Source organism: Prunus dulcis, chromosome 7 (genome assembly GCF_902201215.1).
Source record: "Prunus dulcis chromosome 7, ALMONDv2, whole genome shotgun sequence".
Lineage (NCBI taxonomy): Eukaryota > Viridiplantae > Streptophyta > Magnoliopsida > Rosales > Rosaceae > Prunus > Prunus dulcis.
Genome location: NC_047656.1, coordinates 14,521,379 through 14,535,131, shown reverse-complemented (window position 1 = coordinate 14,535,131; position 13,753 = coordinate 14,521,379). Strand labels below are relative to the sequence as shown.

The 13,753-nt window shown below is 39.2% G+C and overlaps 1 protein-coding gene across 1 annotated transcript; it reads left to right on the top strand.

Annotated features, from left to right (window-relative positions):
- Positions 1-2,598: 2,598 nt before the first annotated feature.
- On the top strand, positions 2,599-3,991 carry LOC117635701 (salicylic acid-binding protein 2-like; the record flags this gene model as incomplete). The annotated part of the gene is made up of 4 exons (XM_034370054.1): positions 2,599-2,868; positions 3,091-3,195; positions 3,277-3,405; positions 3,600-3,991. Coding segments are annotated over 4 exons (777 nt in total), but the record flags the coding sequence as incomplete, so codon positions are not given.
- Positions 3,992-13,753: the final 9,762 nt, after the last annotated feature.

Here is a 13,753-nt window from a genome sequence, read left to right as displayed (position 1 = left end):
CAATGGTTACTCCGAAAGAAGGCACCTTCACATTGTCGAAACCGGTCTTGCCCTTCTCACTCATGCTTCTTTACCAATCTCTTACTGGACTTATGCCTTTGCCACAGCCGTCTACCTCATCAACAGAATGCCCACTCCCACCTTAAATCTCTCCTCACCTTACCACAAAATCTTTCAGATAGCCCCAAACTACTCGAAATTAAAGGTTTTTGGTTGCTTATGCTACCCTTGGCTCAAACCTTACACTTCCCACAAACTAGAACCACGGTCCAAGCCGTGTGTTTTCCTTGGGTACTCTCTCACTCAAAGTGCATACTATTGCCTTGATCCTTCAACCTCAAGAATTTATGTCTCAAGACATGTCAAATTTGTTGAATCGCAGTTTCCTTACTCTTCACTGTCTGGTCCGCCCTCTACTCATCATCCCAATCCCATTGCCACTTGGATTCCTGCACCAATTCCAATTCCCTCACCTTCCTCCCAGCCACCACTCACTATGCCATCGGAAGCCATTGTCCCTCAACCTCTAAGTGCAGCTCCAACACCCACCCCAGTACAGATTCCATCCCCCAACACAAACCAACCCAGCCGCTCACACCAACCCTCATTGCCACCCTTAACCAATTCAACCCCCTCACCACAAATCCCAACGTCACCTACTAACCCACCCGACCCTCATCCTCTTCCAACTCACTCCATGACCACCCGAGCCAAGAACCACATTCGTAAACCCATCACCAAAATGAACCTTCATACCCAACTCTCCAAGTCCAACAACCTTGAACCAACCACCGTATCCGCAGCCCTTAAAGATCCAAAGTGGCGTAAGGCCATGTCTGATGAGTGTGATGCTTTAGTTCAAAACGGCACATGGGAACTTGTTCCACCTGATCCTACACAAAATATAGTTGGATGTATATGGGTTTTCCGCATTAAACGTAACTCTGATGGCTCTATTGACAGGTTCAAAGCACGTTTGGTTGCAAAAGGTTTTCATCAACGCCAAGGTGTTGATTACCTTGACACTTTCAGCCCTGTTGTCAAACCAACAACAGTTCGTGTTGTCCTCAGTCTTGCTGTATCTCGGGGTTGGTCCCTACGTCAACTGGATGTCAACAATGCCTTTCTCCAAGGCCACCTCTCCGAGCATGTCTACATGCAACAACCACCAGGTTTTGTTGATCAAGATCATCCATCTTATGTGTGCAAATTTTGAAAAGCCATCTATGGCCTCAAGCAAGCACCAAGAGCATGGTATCATGAACTTCGCACTTTCCTTCTTGACTATGGCTTCCAAAATTCCTATGCAGATACTTCTCTATTTGTTCTCACTGTTGCTGGCCAGAGTATGTATATACTTGTCTATGTGGATGACTTGATAATCACTGGAGTCCACACTAAAATGATCGACTCTTTTGTTGCTATTCTTGCTAATCGGTTTTCAATTAAGGATCTTGGACAGTTGTCTTATTTTTTGGGTGTGGAGGTGGTCCCCAATCAACAAGGTATTTTATTATCTCAACGGCGTTATATTTTGGACATTCTCGCTAGAACTCATATGGCTGATGCCAAACCAGTGCTCACTCCCATTCCAACTAGCCCACCATTGCTAAAGTCAGGCACTGCTTTGCCTGATCCCACCGAATACAGAAAAGTTGTTGGCAGCCTTCAATATCTCTTGATTACAAGACCAGACCTTGCATTTGCGGTTAACAAACTCTCCCAGTACATGCACACTCCCACCACCGACCATTGGAACTTTGTTAAACGTCTCTTACGTTATCTCTGTGGCACCATTAATGAAGGCCTCCAAATACATCGTCAGTCCCCATTGAATCTCCATGCATATTTAGACGCAGACTGGGCAGGCGACAAGAATGATTTTTCATCCACCAGTGCTTATGTCATCTATCTTGGGCGTAATCCCGTCTCCTGGAGTTCGAAAAAGCAGCAAACTGTTGCAAGGTCTTCCACTGAAGCTGAGTACAGGTCAGTAGCTAATGCAGCGGCCGAGCTCAACTGGCTTTGCTATCTCCTCACTGATCTTCGTGTTCGACTACCTTGCTGTCCAGTTATATACTGCGACAATGTTGGCGCTACTCAACTCTGTTCTAATCCCGTGTTTCACTCCAGAATGAAACATGTTGCTGTCGACTTTCACTTCATCAGGGACCAGGTGCAGAATGGTGTCCTTCGAGTTGCTCATGTATCCTCCGCAGATCAACTCGCGGATGCCCTTACCAAGCCTCTGCACCGTGCTCGTTTTCTGGATCTCAAATCCAAGATTGGACTCCTGTCTCGAGCTCCATCTTGAGGGGGCATATCAGAGGATTGTAACAACTTGCATATCAGAGGATTGTAACAACTTGTATCAGTTCGTTAGTTTATTATTTTTGAACTCACTGTACAGATAATCTTAGCCCGTTAGTTTCTCTAGTTTGCATAGTTGTTCCTTAGAGTTAGGAGATAGTTTCGAAGTGCTTTATCAGTTAGGATTTCAAACAAGTGTTTGTTATTCCTATGTGTATTTAATAGCTGCAAAGTGTATATGAAAGTTACAGTTGATTTCCTCAATCTCATAATTACCCTCAAAACCAAACCCAAACTAGCCCAAGTGGGAAGAAGCATTTTGTGTTGATTCATGGAGCTGATCTTGGAGCATGGTCTTGGTATAAGGTGGCAACTTTACTCAAAGATTCAGGCCACAATGTCACAGCCCTAGACTTGGGAGCATCTGGGATCAACCCAATTCAGATACAACAACTTCGTTCAATCTCGCAATATGTCGAGCCATTGACAAAGCTCATGGTGTCTCTTCCACCAAAGGAGAGGATCATCCTCGTTGGTCACAGCATGAATGGGGCAGTCATATCTATTTGGGAGACTTTGGAAAAGGCCAAAGGAGAGAGAATTTTTTTGAAAGAAGCCAAAATGGACAAGATTGCCCTTATTTATTTTTGGATATCCTAAGGAACCTTTTACATTTGCATGTCTTTGGTTTGAAAGTTGAGAGGTTTTTATGTCTTTTTTGAAAAAGTTTTGGTTTTTTCCAAAAGTGAAAGTTTTTTTGTGGCTAAAACCTAAATTTACTTATCTATTTTCATGGAGAGATTTCCTGAGAAAATTGCTGCTGCAGTGTACGTCACGGCTTTCATGTCTGGTCCTACTCTCAATTACTCGACTATATTGACAGAGGTAATGAGTTCACAAGCACACACCAAAGTTGAATCCATTGTGTATATTTATTAACAAATTATATTTTCGAAAAATGTACAGGTTAATAAAAGATTGGACTATTTGGACACTCAATATGGATACGATAATGGGACCAACAACCCTCCAACCTCCTTTCTTGTAGGGCCCAAGGCCTTGGCATTGAAGTTTTACCAGCTCTCCTCAGCACAGGTGAGTTGTCTGAAAAATAATTCAAAAATACTATTTCTTTTTTAATACAAGCAATAGTCTAATTTACAATTACTAAGATATCATGGGGATTCAAACCTGCGATCACGTTGCTGCTACTTTAATTTCTTTTTCCCTTTTTTTTTTTTTTTTCTTGTTGTTTTTGACATTTTGTTTGGTGACATATTAATGGACAGGATAAAACGCTAGTGTCCTCTTTGATAAGATTTTCTCCTCTCTTCAATTATGATGTAATAAAGCTCACCAAGGAGAAATATGGATCGGTTCGTAGAGTATTCATTGTGTCTGGGCAAGACCAGACAATAGTGCTGGATGTGCAGAATTACATTATCAGGAACAATCCACCAGATGAAGTGAAAGTGATTAGCGATTCTGATCACCTGGTCATGATCTCTAGACCATTGAATCTCTTCTACCACCTCCAAAACATTGCTGAGAAATATTCTTAGAAATGACTTAGGACATGTTACTACTATTACACACCGTCATTAAAAAAGGTATTACAAATAAACATTTGCCATCACTTTTTTCTAGCGTCAACTTTGACGCTGAGCAACTTGATGTCAAATTTATCATGAATTTAAATAGTTTGGTTGAAGTTTTAAATTTCAATAAATAAAATTAAAAAAAGAGCTGGAAGGTCCACCATGGATTTAACTTCTCGATTGAAGATCCTTTTAACTATAGTTGTATCATCTCTTGTGAACGTGACATAAAATACTACATGTAAATCTTGTTTATGTTGTAAAGTCAAGAGTGGAGTCCACACATTTAGAAATAATGAAGAATGTTGAAGAAGTGGCATCCATATATTGGAAGAAATGATTCACATCCACAGGAAGCCAAGAGGCTTTGCCTATAAATGAACTTCCTCTCTTCATTGTAAGATGGCACACCAACCATCAGAGAAGGAAGAGAGAGCTCAGGCAGAGAGGAGAGAAAGGAAGAAAAGAAAGAAGAGAAGGAAAGAAAGAGGGTGAGTGAGTGGAGAGAAAAAGATAGCAGAGAGAAATTCTCCAAGAGGGAAATATAAGTGAGCCACATTTATTGTAAACACTAAAGTTGTATTCCTATTATTTTACATAGTGAAAAGTTACTGTTGATGCTCTCCAAGGACGTAGGCAAGGCCGAACCTCGTTAAATATTGTGTCTTATTTAATTTACATGCAGCTCAATATTCTCCCATATCCCGTTTATTTTACAACACGTTATCAGCACGATAGTCTCTCCTTTTTACTTCTAAATTTTCCAGCTTAACACTATGTGGTTATTTCTGTCTCCTCTCTATCATATGTCTCCTCTCACTTTACTACTACGAAGACATGCAAACTTTCTTTTTTGTATTCTCACAATTTTTATGTTGTTTCATCCATGTTTGTTTAATTTATTTTTTCGTATTGTAATTTGGAGTGGTGCGGTATTATACATCATCCTGTTATTTTATGGTGGTGTAATTTTCATTACCCATCACATTGTAACACATATTAACGTAACAAAAAAGGATGGTGTGATCTTAAAACCCATTTTATTATATCTTGAATAGTGGCGCAATTATATTTCCCACAATATATAATATTATTATGAAAAAATTAATGGTGTATACTAATTTTATTATTGTGCCTTTAATGGATGGTTTCACCTCCTATAATTTTTAGTGGTGATTTTATCCCCGCATTTACTTTATTTACTGTATGGTGTAGGTTTATTACTCATACAACAATATTTATTTAAAGGTGTGGTGCGGGTTATCGTTCACACAACTGCCTTTTATTTAAAAGTATGGAGTTGAATTAGTGCCCATACCAGCACGTTTACTTTATAGCACATTTACTTTATTATTTAAAGTATGGTGCGAGATTAACGTCCATACATGAGGCAATTTAATTTATGAATTTATTTTACCGCACATTTACATTTATTTAAAGTATGGTGTAGGATTATCGTCCATACCAGCAATTTATTTACAAGCAATTTATTTTATGAATTAATTATGTGATATGATGAGTTTTTACAGCATATAGAGATCAGGACCAGAAGTTCCTTAATCCTTATCATACAATTACATCATGACCTAAAGATCCTTGATGATGATAATGATATGAGAGCTGGCAGTCTCTCCGGTACTATATTTGTAAACAAGTGATCGGACCTGAAGATCCTTGATCCTTGACATGTAAATAAGAACCTGGAGTTCCTTGATGATGTAACAATACCGTATTGGTCAAAAGTGCCGTACACATGAATAATAACTATACTGACAAATGTACTGTACACATGAGTAGACAAGTATTCATAACTTGATGAATAGTATCGTATACATGAATAGTGACGTATGCATAAATATTAACCATTTTGGGTAAATCGTAACTATATACAAAAGGGAACCTGCAGTTCCTTAAACTCATGGATGAGCAATTAAATGAGATGTCATAAGTTCCTCAAAAACATGGACAATTATGTAAGGGCCTGAAGTCCCGAAATATGTACGGGAAATTATAAAAATGTCCATGCCATGAGAATATGTGATTTTGGCCTGAAATTCAAAATCTAACAGTATTGAGAACCTGAAGTTCCAATAATTAAATGGACAACCCTTGAGGTATTATTGCAAATTGTGGTACACCACATATTTCTTTGGCATAACAAAATGATGAATTTAATAAAGTTCGATTATGTTACAATTGACACCTCAAGGAAGAAATATATGTTCTGAATTCCGGTTGTTAAGGATACACCGTGAAATGAATGATATCAGGATAAACCTCAAAGGATGAATTGAGGTTCCCCACATATTTTGTCATATTATTTGATTAGGGCCGAAAGCCCATGGATCCCAATATATGAAAAGTCCTAAACCTGAAGTTTTGGGTATATAGTAGTTAATGCTCTTCACTATTATATTGCAATAATATCATGACTTCTCCTCAATTCATATTTCATGCCTATTTGAAAAAGGCAAATAAATTCTGAGGTCGTGTTTAGCCCGGGCCAGAAGTTCCGGACTCACATGCATTGAAATATGTAATTTGAGATATTTGATGTGCTTATTTGAACCTATAAGGCACAAGGTTCCAACCTGTCATTTTGAAAAGACGTGAAAACCATAGGTGCAAGTTTAAGAATTTGCCCAATTATTATAACAGGAAATGAGCATACAATAGATAGATTCTTTCCACCTGCAAGGAAAAGCAGCCTTTGTAAAATTTATAAAATTACATTATGTCCAGGAAGCCTCTAAAGGTAGAGGACGATGCCTCTTATGCTTAGCTATGAGCTTCTCGTGGTCTCCTAGAATTTTTTCATTGGAAATCTGCAGCATGTCAAGCCTTGTATGCGTATCAATGGAGTATGAACTCACCAGTTTCAACAAGGCCTTATTTTCCCTTTTAAGTTTCTCAACCTCTTGTTGAGACTCATGAAGCATTTTTTGAAGAGACAAATTTTCAATGTTCAACTCCTGAATCTCATTTGCTCTGGCAAATGATCAACCATGTTAGAAACAGAAGTAGCACTCTGAATGCTAAAAGTCATTGAGTCATCAATAGCCTATTCGTCAGACCTTCCTGTTAACAGTATTTCATCCATAGGAGTAAGGAAATTCCTAGCTACTATGACAACAGTCGTGTCATTCATCATCACAGAATCATTAACTGTGAGATGACGATTTTGGGATACAAAGGATGGATGCTAAACTTTGGCGTCACAAGTTGTTTTGGGAGCAACATTCAAATCAATATGCTTTGGGGAAGCCATTTTTAGAAGGTTTCGAGGAAAGTCTTAGAAAAGCTGTATTTCAAAAAATGGAGAAGTTGAGTTGAAATGCAGTTACTCCAATCAGGCCTTGCAAAGGCAGTATATATAAATGAAAATGTGGCACCATTTTCAGGATCCCAATATGTTCTCGGATCCCCATATTCTCTTTTTCTTTTTCCCAAACTCCAAAACTTCACGGCTCCTCCATTAATGTCTGTCGTCAGTTTAGGCATTTTCAAGAATTATTTCGTCAAAGGTGATCTTGTTTTGCGGATTTAACGGAGCTACTTTTCAAAAGCACCCCGAGAATCTCCCAAATTTTCTATGGTTAATTTGAGATTCACTGGACCTAACTATTCTTCTCATTTATGTATAAATATGTTACTAACGAAATTTTCTTTGCATAATACATCCAGTTTTCTCCATATCTAGTGTGCAATATCCACCTATTTTTCCTATCAGTGAGCACTTGATGTGCTTGAGAAGTGAGACTATCTTTGATTATCCATTCAGGAAGCAAGACTATCCTTGATCATGTTTCTGCTAGATCAGGGAACTTTAAGGATGACCACATACTCTGATCCCCTAAAACTCTTCTAGGCTAAGAGAAATAAGAGTTTTTGTCTGTTACCTCACCAGCTTCCTTCTTTGATTGTTTACCTTACCTTGCAATCAATATCACAATTCTTTGTATCTTTTTTTTTCTTTTTATAACTCTCTATTCATAAGGGATTTGATTTCTTTGGAACGAACATCTGAAGAAAGAATCCATGTAGTGATCCTAAAGATAGAAGAATTGTGATTCTTGCTCTTGTAGGATATAATTAGATCATCAAGAGTTACATTATATTTGTTGGGCCGATACAAGCTTGAATGATACTTAAGCAAAGTTTCTCCCATCGAAGGATGTAAGCAATACTTGTGTTATTTCATGCTTGTACTCTTATTTTGATATTTTGTACGACATCCTTAAAAGTAACAAAATGGGGAGATGAGGCAATTCCAGAAGAATGACTTGCTTAATAGATCGTTCTAGAAGAACGACCTATATTTTGACCATTCCAGAAGAATGGCTTGTATCATTCTTGTCATATCCCAAACCAAAAATTCATAATTAAGGAATATTTTATTTTGCAAAAAGACAATTTTGCCCTCGTAATATTTTATTAAGAAAAAAGTAATTTTTGATCGAGAAGGAATTTGACAATTTCGCTTGTGCCATTGCGTAGATCACGGTGAAACTAGTTTATAGACACGTAGTGGGCCCGAATCGGAGTTGTAACGAGAAAGTTATGGTCAAAAGAGTCTCAGTGGCATAACCGTAAATATTTTGAAGTTGGATCTATAAAACCAGCCCAGCTCTCTCCTCTCTCGCGAAACTGCCCACCGCCTTCCAGAGCTTGCTGGCGCCGCCTCAGGGCACCACCAGCCACGGGACCGGTGGCGATGGAACCGCCGTCGAGTCCCTTACCTTTCCCGACCCTTCCCCGCAGGCGGCACGGCCTGTGCTGGCCGAAAAATGCAGAAAAGCGACAGGAACTCACCGGAACTTCAACGCCGTCGATCTCCCTCCTCCGGCCACCATTTTCATCGACCCAGGTATAGATCTTGAACCTATCGAGCTGTTCTAGCTGCCTGTTGGGTAGGATTAGATCGATTCGTAGCGTAGCCATCGGATTTTTGAGTTTGAAGTTTCAGCCGATTTTTGGCCACCATTTTCGGCCACTTCCGGCCACTTTTCGGGGTATGTCCAAGAACATAAGTGGCTCTAAATGGGGTGTTTTACATAGGGTAGGAGTTTGGAGCCTTGGTTTTGAGTTTTTCCGGCGAGCCGAAATGGCTTTAGACACCTATCGCTGCCGGCTCGTGCTGGGGTGCGTGGGTGAGGGTAGTGCAGTGGCACTGTGTCTTGTTCCGACCCTTATGTTGTCACGAGCGTGTAGGATTTCGCGGATCTCAATTTGGATTCCGTTTGAGCCCCGAACGGATTTTTCATATTGTGCGATTTCCGGGTTCAATATTACCGAACCGTTGGATTGTGCTCAATTTCGGATATGTTGTTCCAAATACTTTCAGGATCGTGTAGGATTCGACGGATTGTGAATCGGAGTCCCGGATACTCCGAAATCGCGAACCCTGGGGCTAGGGTTTGGAAATTTAATGATTTTACGATCGTGGTCAATCCGATCGTCAGTTTCAAACCAAACTTGCAGGATATGGTTTCTTAAACGTGAGGTACTTAAAGGAACTCTCTGATTGGTCAATGGAGGTCGTGGACCCCACAGAGTTCCGTCTCGACCAAAGTGAAAGTTTATCGCTTAATGAAGTCTCGAGTCTTTTCAGACGATTGTAAATGTCTGAAATACCTAAGTGGGCAAGAAAATGACTTTAAAGTTAGTGCACGCATTTCTAGAAGTCGGGGACCAGGGTTTTACTTAAAAAGTTATACCGAGCAGTTTTATTAATTAAATATTCCTGATGGTTTACCCAGGCATCCGGGACCAGGCAGACTTGCAGAAGAGACCTACAGGAGGTCTAGCTAGCTTGGACCAGGAGTGAGTGGACTTTTTTTTTAAACGATTTTTATAATTAAATTTCTTATTTGATCTTGAATAAGTTTTATTAAATGTTTCCGAGCATGATTAGTGCAGTAATATTTCTATAATTCTGGGCTGCTTACTTGCACATGCTAAAAAGTTATAGAAACAGAGTTTGAGGCTTGTATCAGATAAGATAGCAGCAAAATTTTATATTACAGTTATTTATCAGACTTTTCTAAAGTAATTTATTTTAAAACCACCATGTACCCGTTTTTAGTGATTACCCTCAAATGGACCGATGTCTACGGACATCCAGTCTATTTACAGTTCTGTCAGTGCACTTGACATTGCCTCACGAGTTTCGGGGACGCTCGGACCGTGAGTGCCAGGATTTGCGGCTCGGCAGACTTGGTGTCCCGAGACCTGCCAGGATTTGCGGCTCGGCTGACTTTGTGTCCCCGAGACCTGCCAGGATTGCGGATCAGGCTGACTACGGTCCCCTGAATCTGCCAGAGCGGCTCGAGTCGACTTTGTGTCATCGAGACCTGCCAGCAGATCAGGCTGACTATAGTCCCCTGAATCCTGCCAGTTTGCGGCTCGGATAGACTGCGTGTCGCCGAGACCTGCCAGGGGAATTGACGGAATTACAGGGGTACATCCGAGTGGTAGTTTTGATTGATTGCAGTGCTTTGACTCAAGTTTTGAGTACATTGCTTTTATGCAGGTTTGATTTCAGTATTTTTATGCAAGTTTTGGATTTCAGTGTTTTTATGCAAGGATTAATTACTGTAATTTTATGCAAGTTTTCTCAATATTGAACATGTTTTATATTTATCTATATATGTGTGAAAGCTTTGCATTTAGCATAATTCAAGCGCATTTTACATATCCGGCTTTTATTACTATTATTTTACAGTGGGGGTTATTATGATCGCAAATTGTTTTCTGAACCCTTATTTTTGGTCAACCCACACTTTCAACTGTTTTGCGCCCCCAGGCTGTAGCGTGCACAAGACATGCACCACCGGGCCATCGTGACTTCCGCGCCTTCTGGTTCAAAAGTGTTGGTATGTAAAACAATTAAGTGATCCGTAAACTATCAAAATTGCTCTGATATATTGCCCTATAGTGAGAATGGAACTTTTGGCATGTTTATTGAAGTGCTGGCAGTTGGTTGTGTAGATATTTTGCTCATTCTGACAGGTGGGATTGAGCAAATTACAGGGGAGACTGCTGAAATTTCGGTAGAAGTCAAAGTCAAAATTTTAAGAAAAAGGGCAAATAGGTCTTTTGTTCCCGACATTTGCCAAGTGTCGGACATGCACAGGGTTCGACTCGAATTCCAAAGCGGAATTTGATTCGGGTCCTGTCAATTCTAATATGTATTCGTGAATTATTAATGCAAATTTCACAGATTGCAAGTTGGATACATTAATGATACTGCATAAATTAAAGTCCCATAAGAATATAACATGAGTATAACAGTGATCAATATGATGCACGCCTATTGCGTAGCAAATGATATGGATTGAAATCCCGGAAGGACAATCCATTTACATGTCAATATTAATACGGTGCATGCCTAATGCGTAGCAAATTATCTGGTTTAAAGTCCTAGAAGAACAATTCATTGGCATGTGGGAATTAATCTGTGGCATGCCTGCAGCATGCAGATAAATGAGTTCTAAATGTTCCAACTCCCTGAATGGACTCATCCACCGCCCACTGCAAAATAACGCTCCACTAGAGGTTATGATCCACATTCTCACATAATTCATCCTATAAGAGATGTCTGTCTGGAAAGAGACAATAAAATCCCCTGAAGTGGTTTGGGTACCCAAAAGCACATAAATGCTTATAATTTATGCATGCGCATGAGAATGGTGGGATCATGAATTGATGAATGACAATTTTTTTGATTTTGGAGTAACTACTCAAATCATCAATGGGCTGTATTGATTGGAACCACGTTCTATTATTAAATGTCGACAATATCATTGGCCAAAATGGACAGAGGCAATTCCATTGTAGACGAGAATGAACGTGAAAGAACAAACCCATAATACGAACCCCAAAAGATGTTAATACTGAAAGTTATATTGTCACGCCCCAACCTTGGGTTAAGACGTGATTCACACCTTAATTATAGAATTTAATAAAAACTATAACTAAAATGTGAAGAAACATTTAAATAAATAAAATAAATATTTCACATAGAATATTCAGTGGAAATGACAACATCTGAAACCTTAAAAAATTTACATTATTTTACAAGTTAGAACTACTCGAGAGTTCACTAAAAGAGTAGCTCATTATTCATCCACAAGCTATGTACATAATACACTCTATAGATATGCCAAAATCATCACAAGCTCTAGATTTCAGGTTCGGTACCTGCAAAATCTATTGGGGGTGAGCAAAACCACATCTCATTAGGGATATAAACCTTTTTTTTTTTTTTTACAGGAAATTGATATAACTAAATTAAGTGACATACAATTACACAACCAAATATCACATTATTAATAATAATGCATGAATGCTCTACATCTAATCCCGTTAATTCATATAACTAGACAAGCAGACCTACACGTCCCATACCATGCTTATACCACTTGGTCCCGAATGTCCATTTATATGAATTAACACCCATCTTAATCATCCCATAATTCCCCATTTTGTTAGTCATCTTGTCTAACTCCCTGTTGCCACTCCCGAATCACCTAATAAAAACCATGTGCACTGTGGGATCCCTGAGACCTGGTACATGCCAAAAGTTAGACTCAACTACACAAAAGATTATTTCCATTACCCTCTTTTCCACCATTATTTTCTCAACCCCAGAATTCTAGCCAAATTCCATGACATGATATAATTATGCCCTTCATAACAATGTAGCCATTTAAAATATCACCAATGCATATATAATTATGCCAACATTGTTCAAATATTAAGAGTACGTAAACACCCAATACAAGGAACGTCAATCAAACAGTACCACGCATAATATAATATTCACGAAATTTAATTAAATCAATCTCTGTGTAAAAGGCCCACTAAGAAACCCCTACCTGTGTGCAACCTCTAATATTACACAAGGTTGTTATCTAGTGTTTTCAACAACAATAGAGGGCCTATTTATACTTAGAGAATGCTAGTTCTTACTAGTGCTTAGATTTGGCAACCACTATGGATAGGTTTAAACAAAAAGGAGAACTTGCCTACTTATTCTCCAAGGAAGAATATCTACTCTATTTAATGTTTTTATACTTGCATGTGGATGCAGGTGTTAATAAAATGAAAACTAACTTGCCTCCGTATAGGGGTGGGCATCAATCCGGCCGATCCGGTCAATCCGGCCGAATCGATTATATTGGATTGGTTTGGTTTGGTTTTGACCAAAGAAAAAGTCAACATTTTGAAAAACCGAACCGAACCGGTTTGGTTTGGTTCAGTTATGGTTTGAGAGTTTTAAAAACTGTCCTAAACCGAACCGGACCGATTATAAATCAATTTATTATTTATTTAATTTAGTTTACATGTGGCAAGGTTTGAGTGGTTATTTAAGAGTGTACCATGCACCCTGCAACACTTGATTGGACTCCAAAACTACAACTCACGGACACATCTAAGTTATCTAACCATTCTCTCTCCCTCAGAAGAGCCTCTCTCCTATCTCCCTTCCTTCGTCTCTTAACCCTAGCCGCAACTCCCTCTCATTATTTCTCCATCTCTCTCTGCTACATCTCCCTCTCCCTCTCCCTCGACGCTAACTCAAGCCAACATGATTCGAACTCGGCGAAACCCACCCATTTGTCCTCAGCGAAATCCATCTCTACAAAACCCAAGTTCCATCATCGACCACCAGGTTATGCAAGGATTGATTATGGGAATATTGTTGGTGGTGGATCGTCATCATCAGCTGGGTTTGTAAAATATGCTAGTTCTGTCTACTACTTTATTTTTTGTATTGTCTCCAATAACTGGTTATATATAAAAAGTTAGAGAGTTGAAAATTAAAACGGTATTTTCTATGA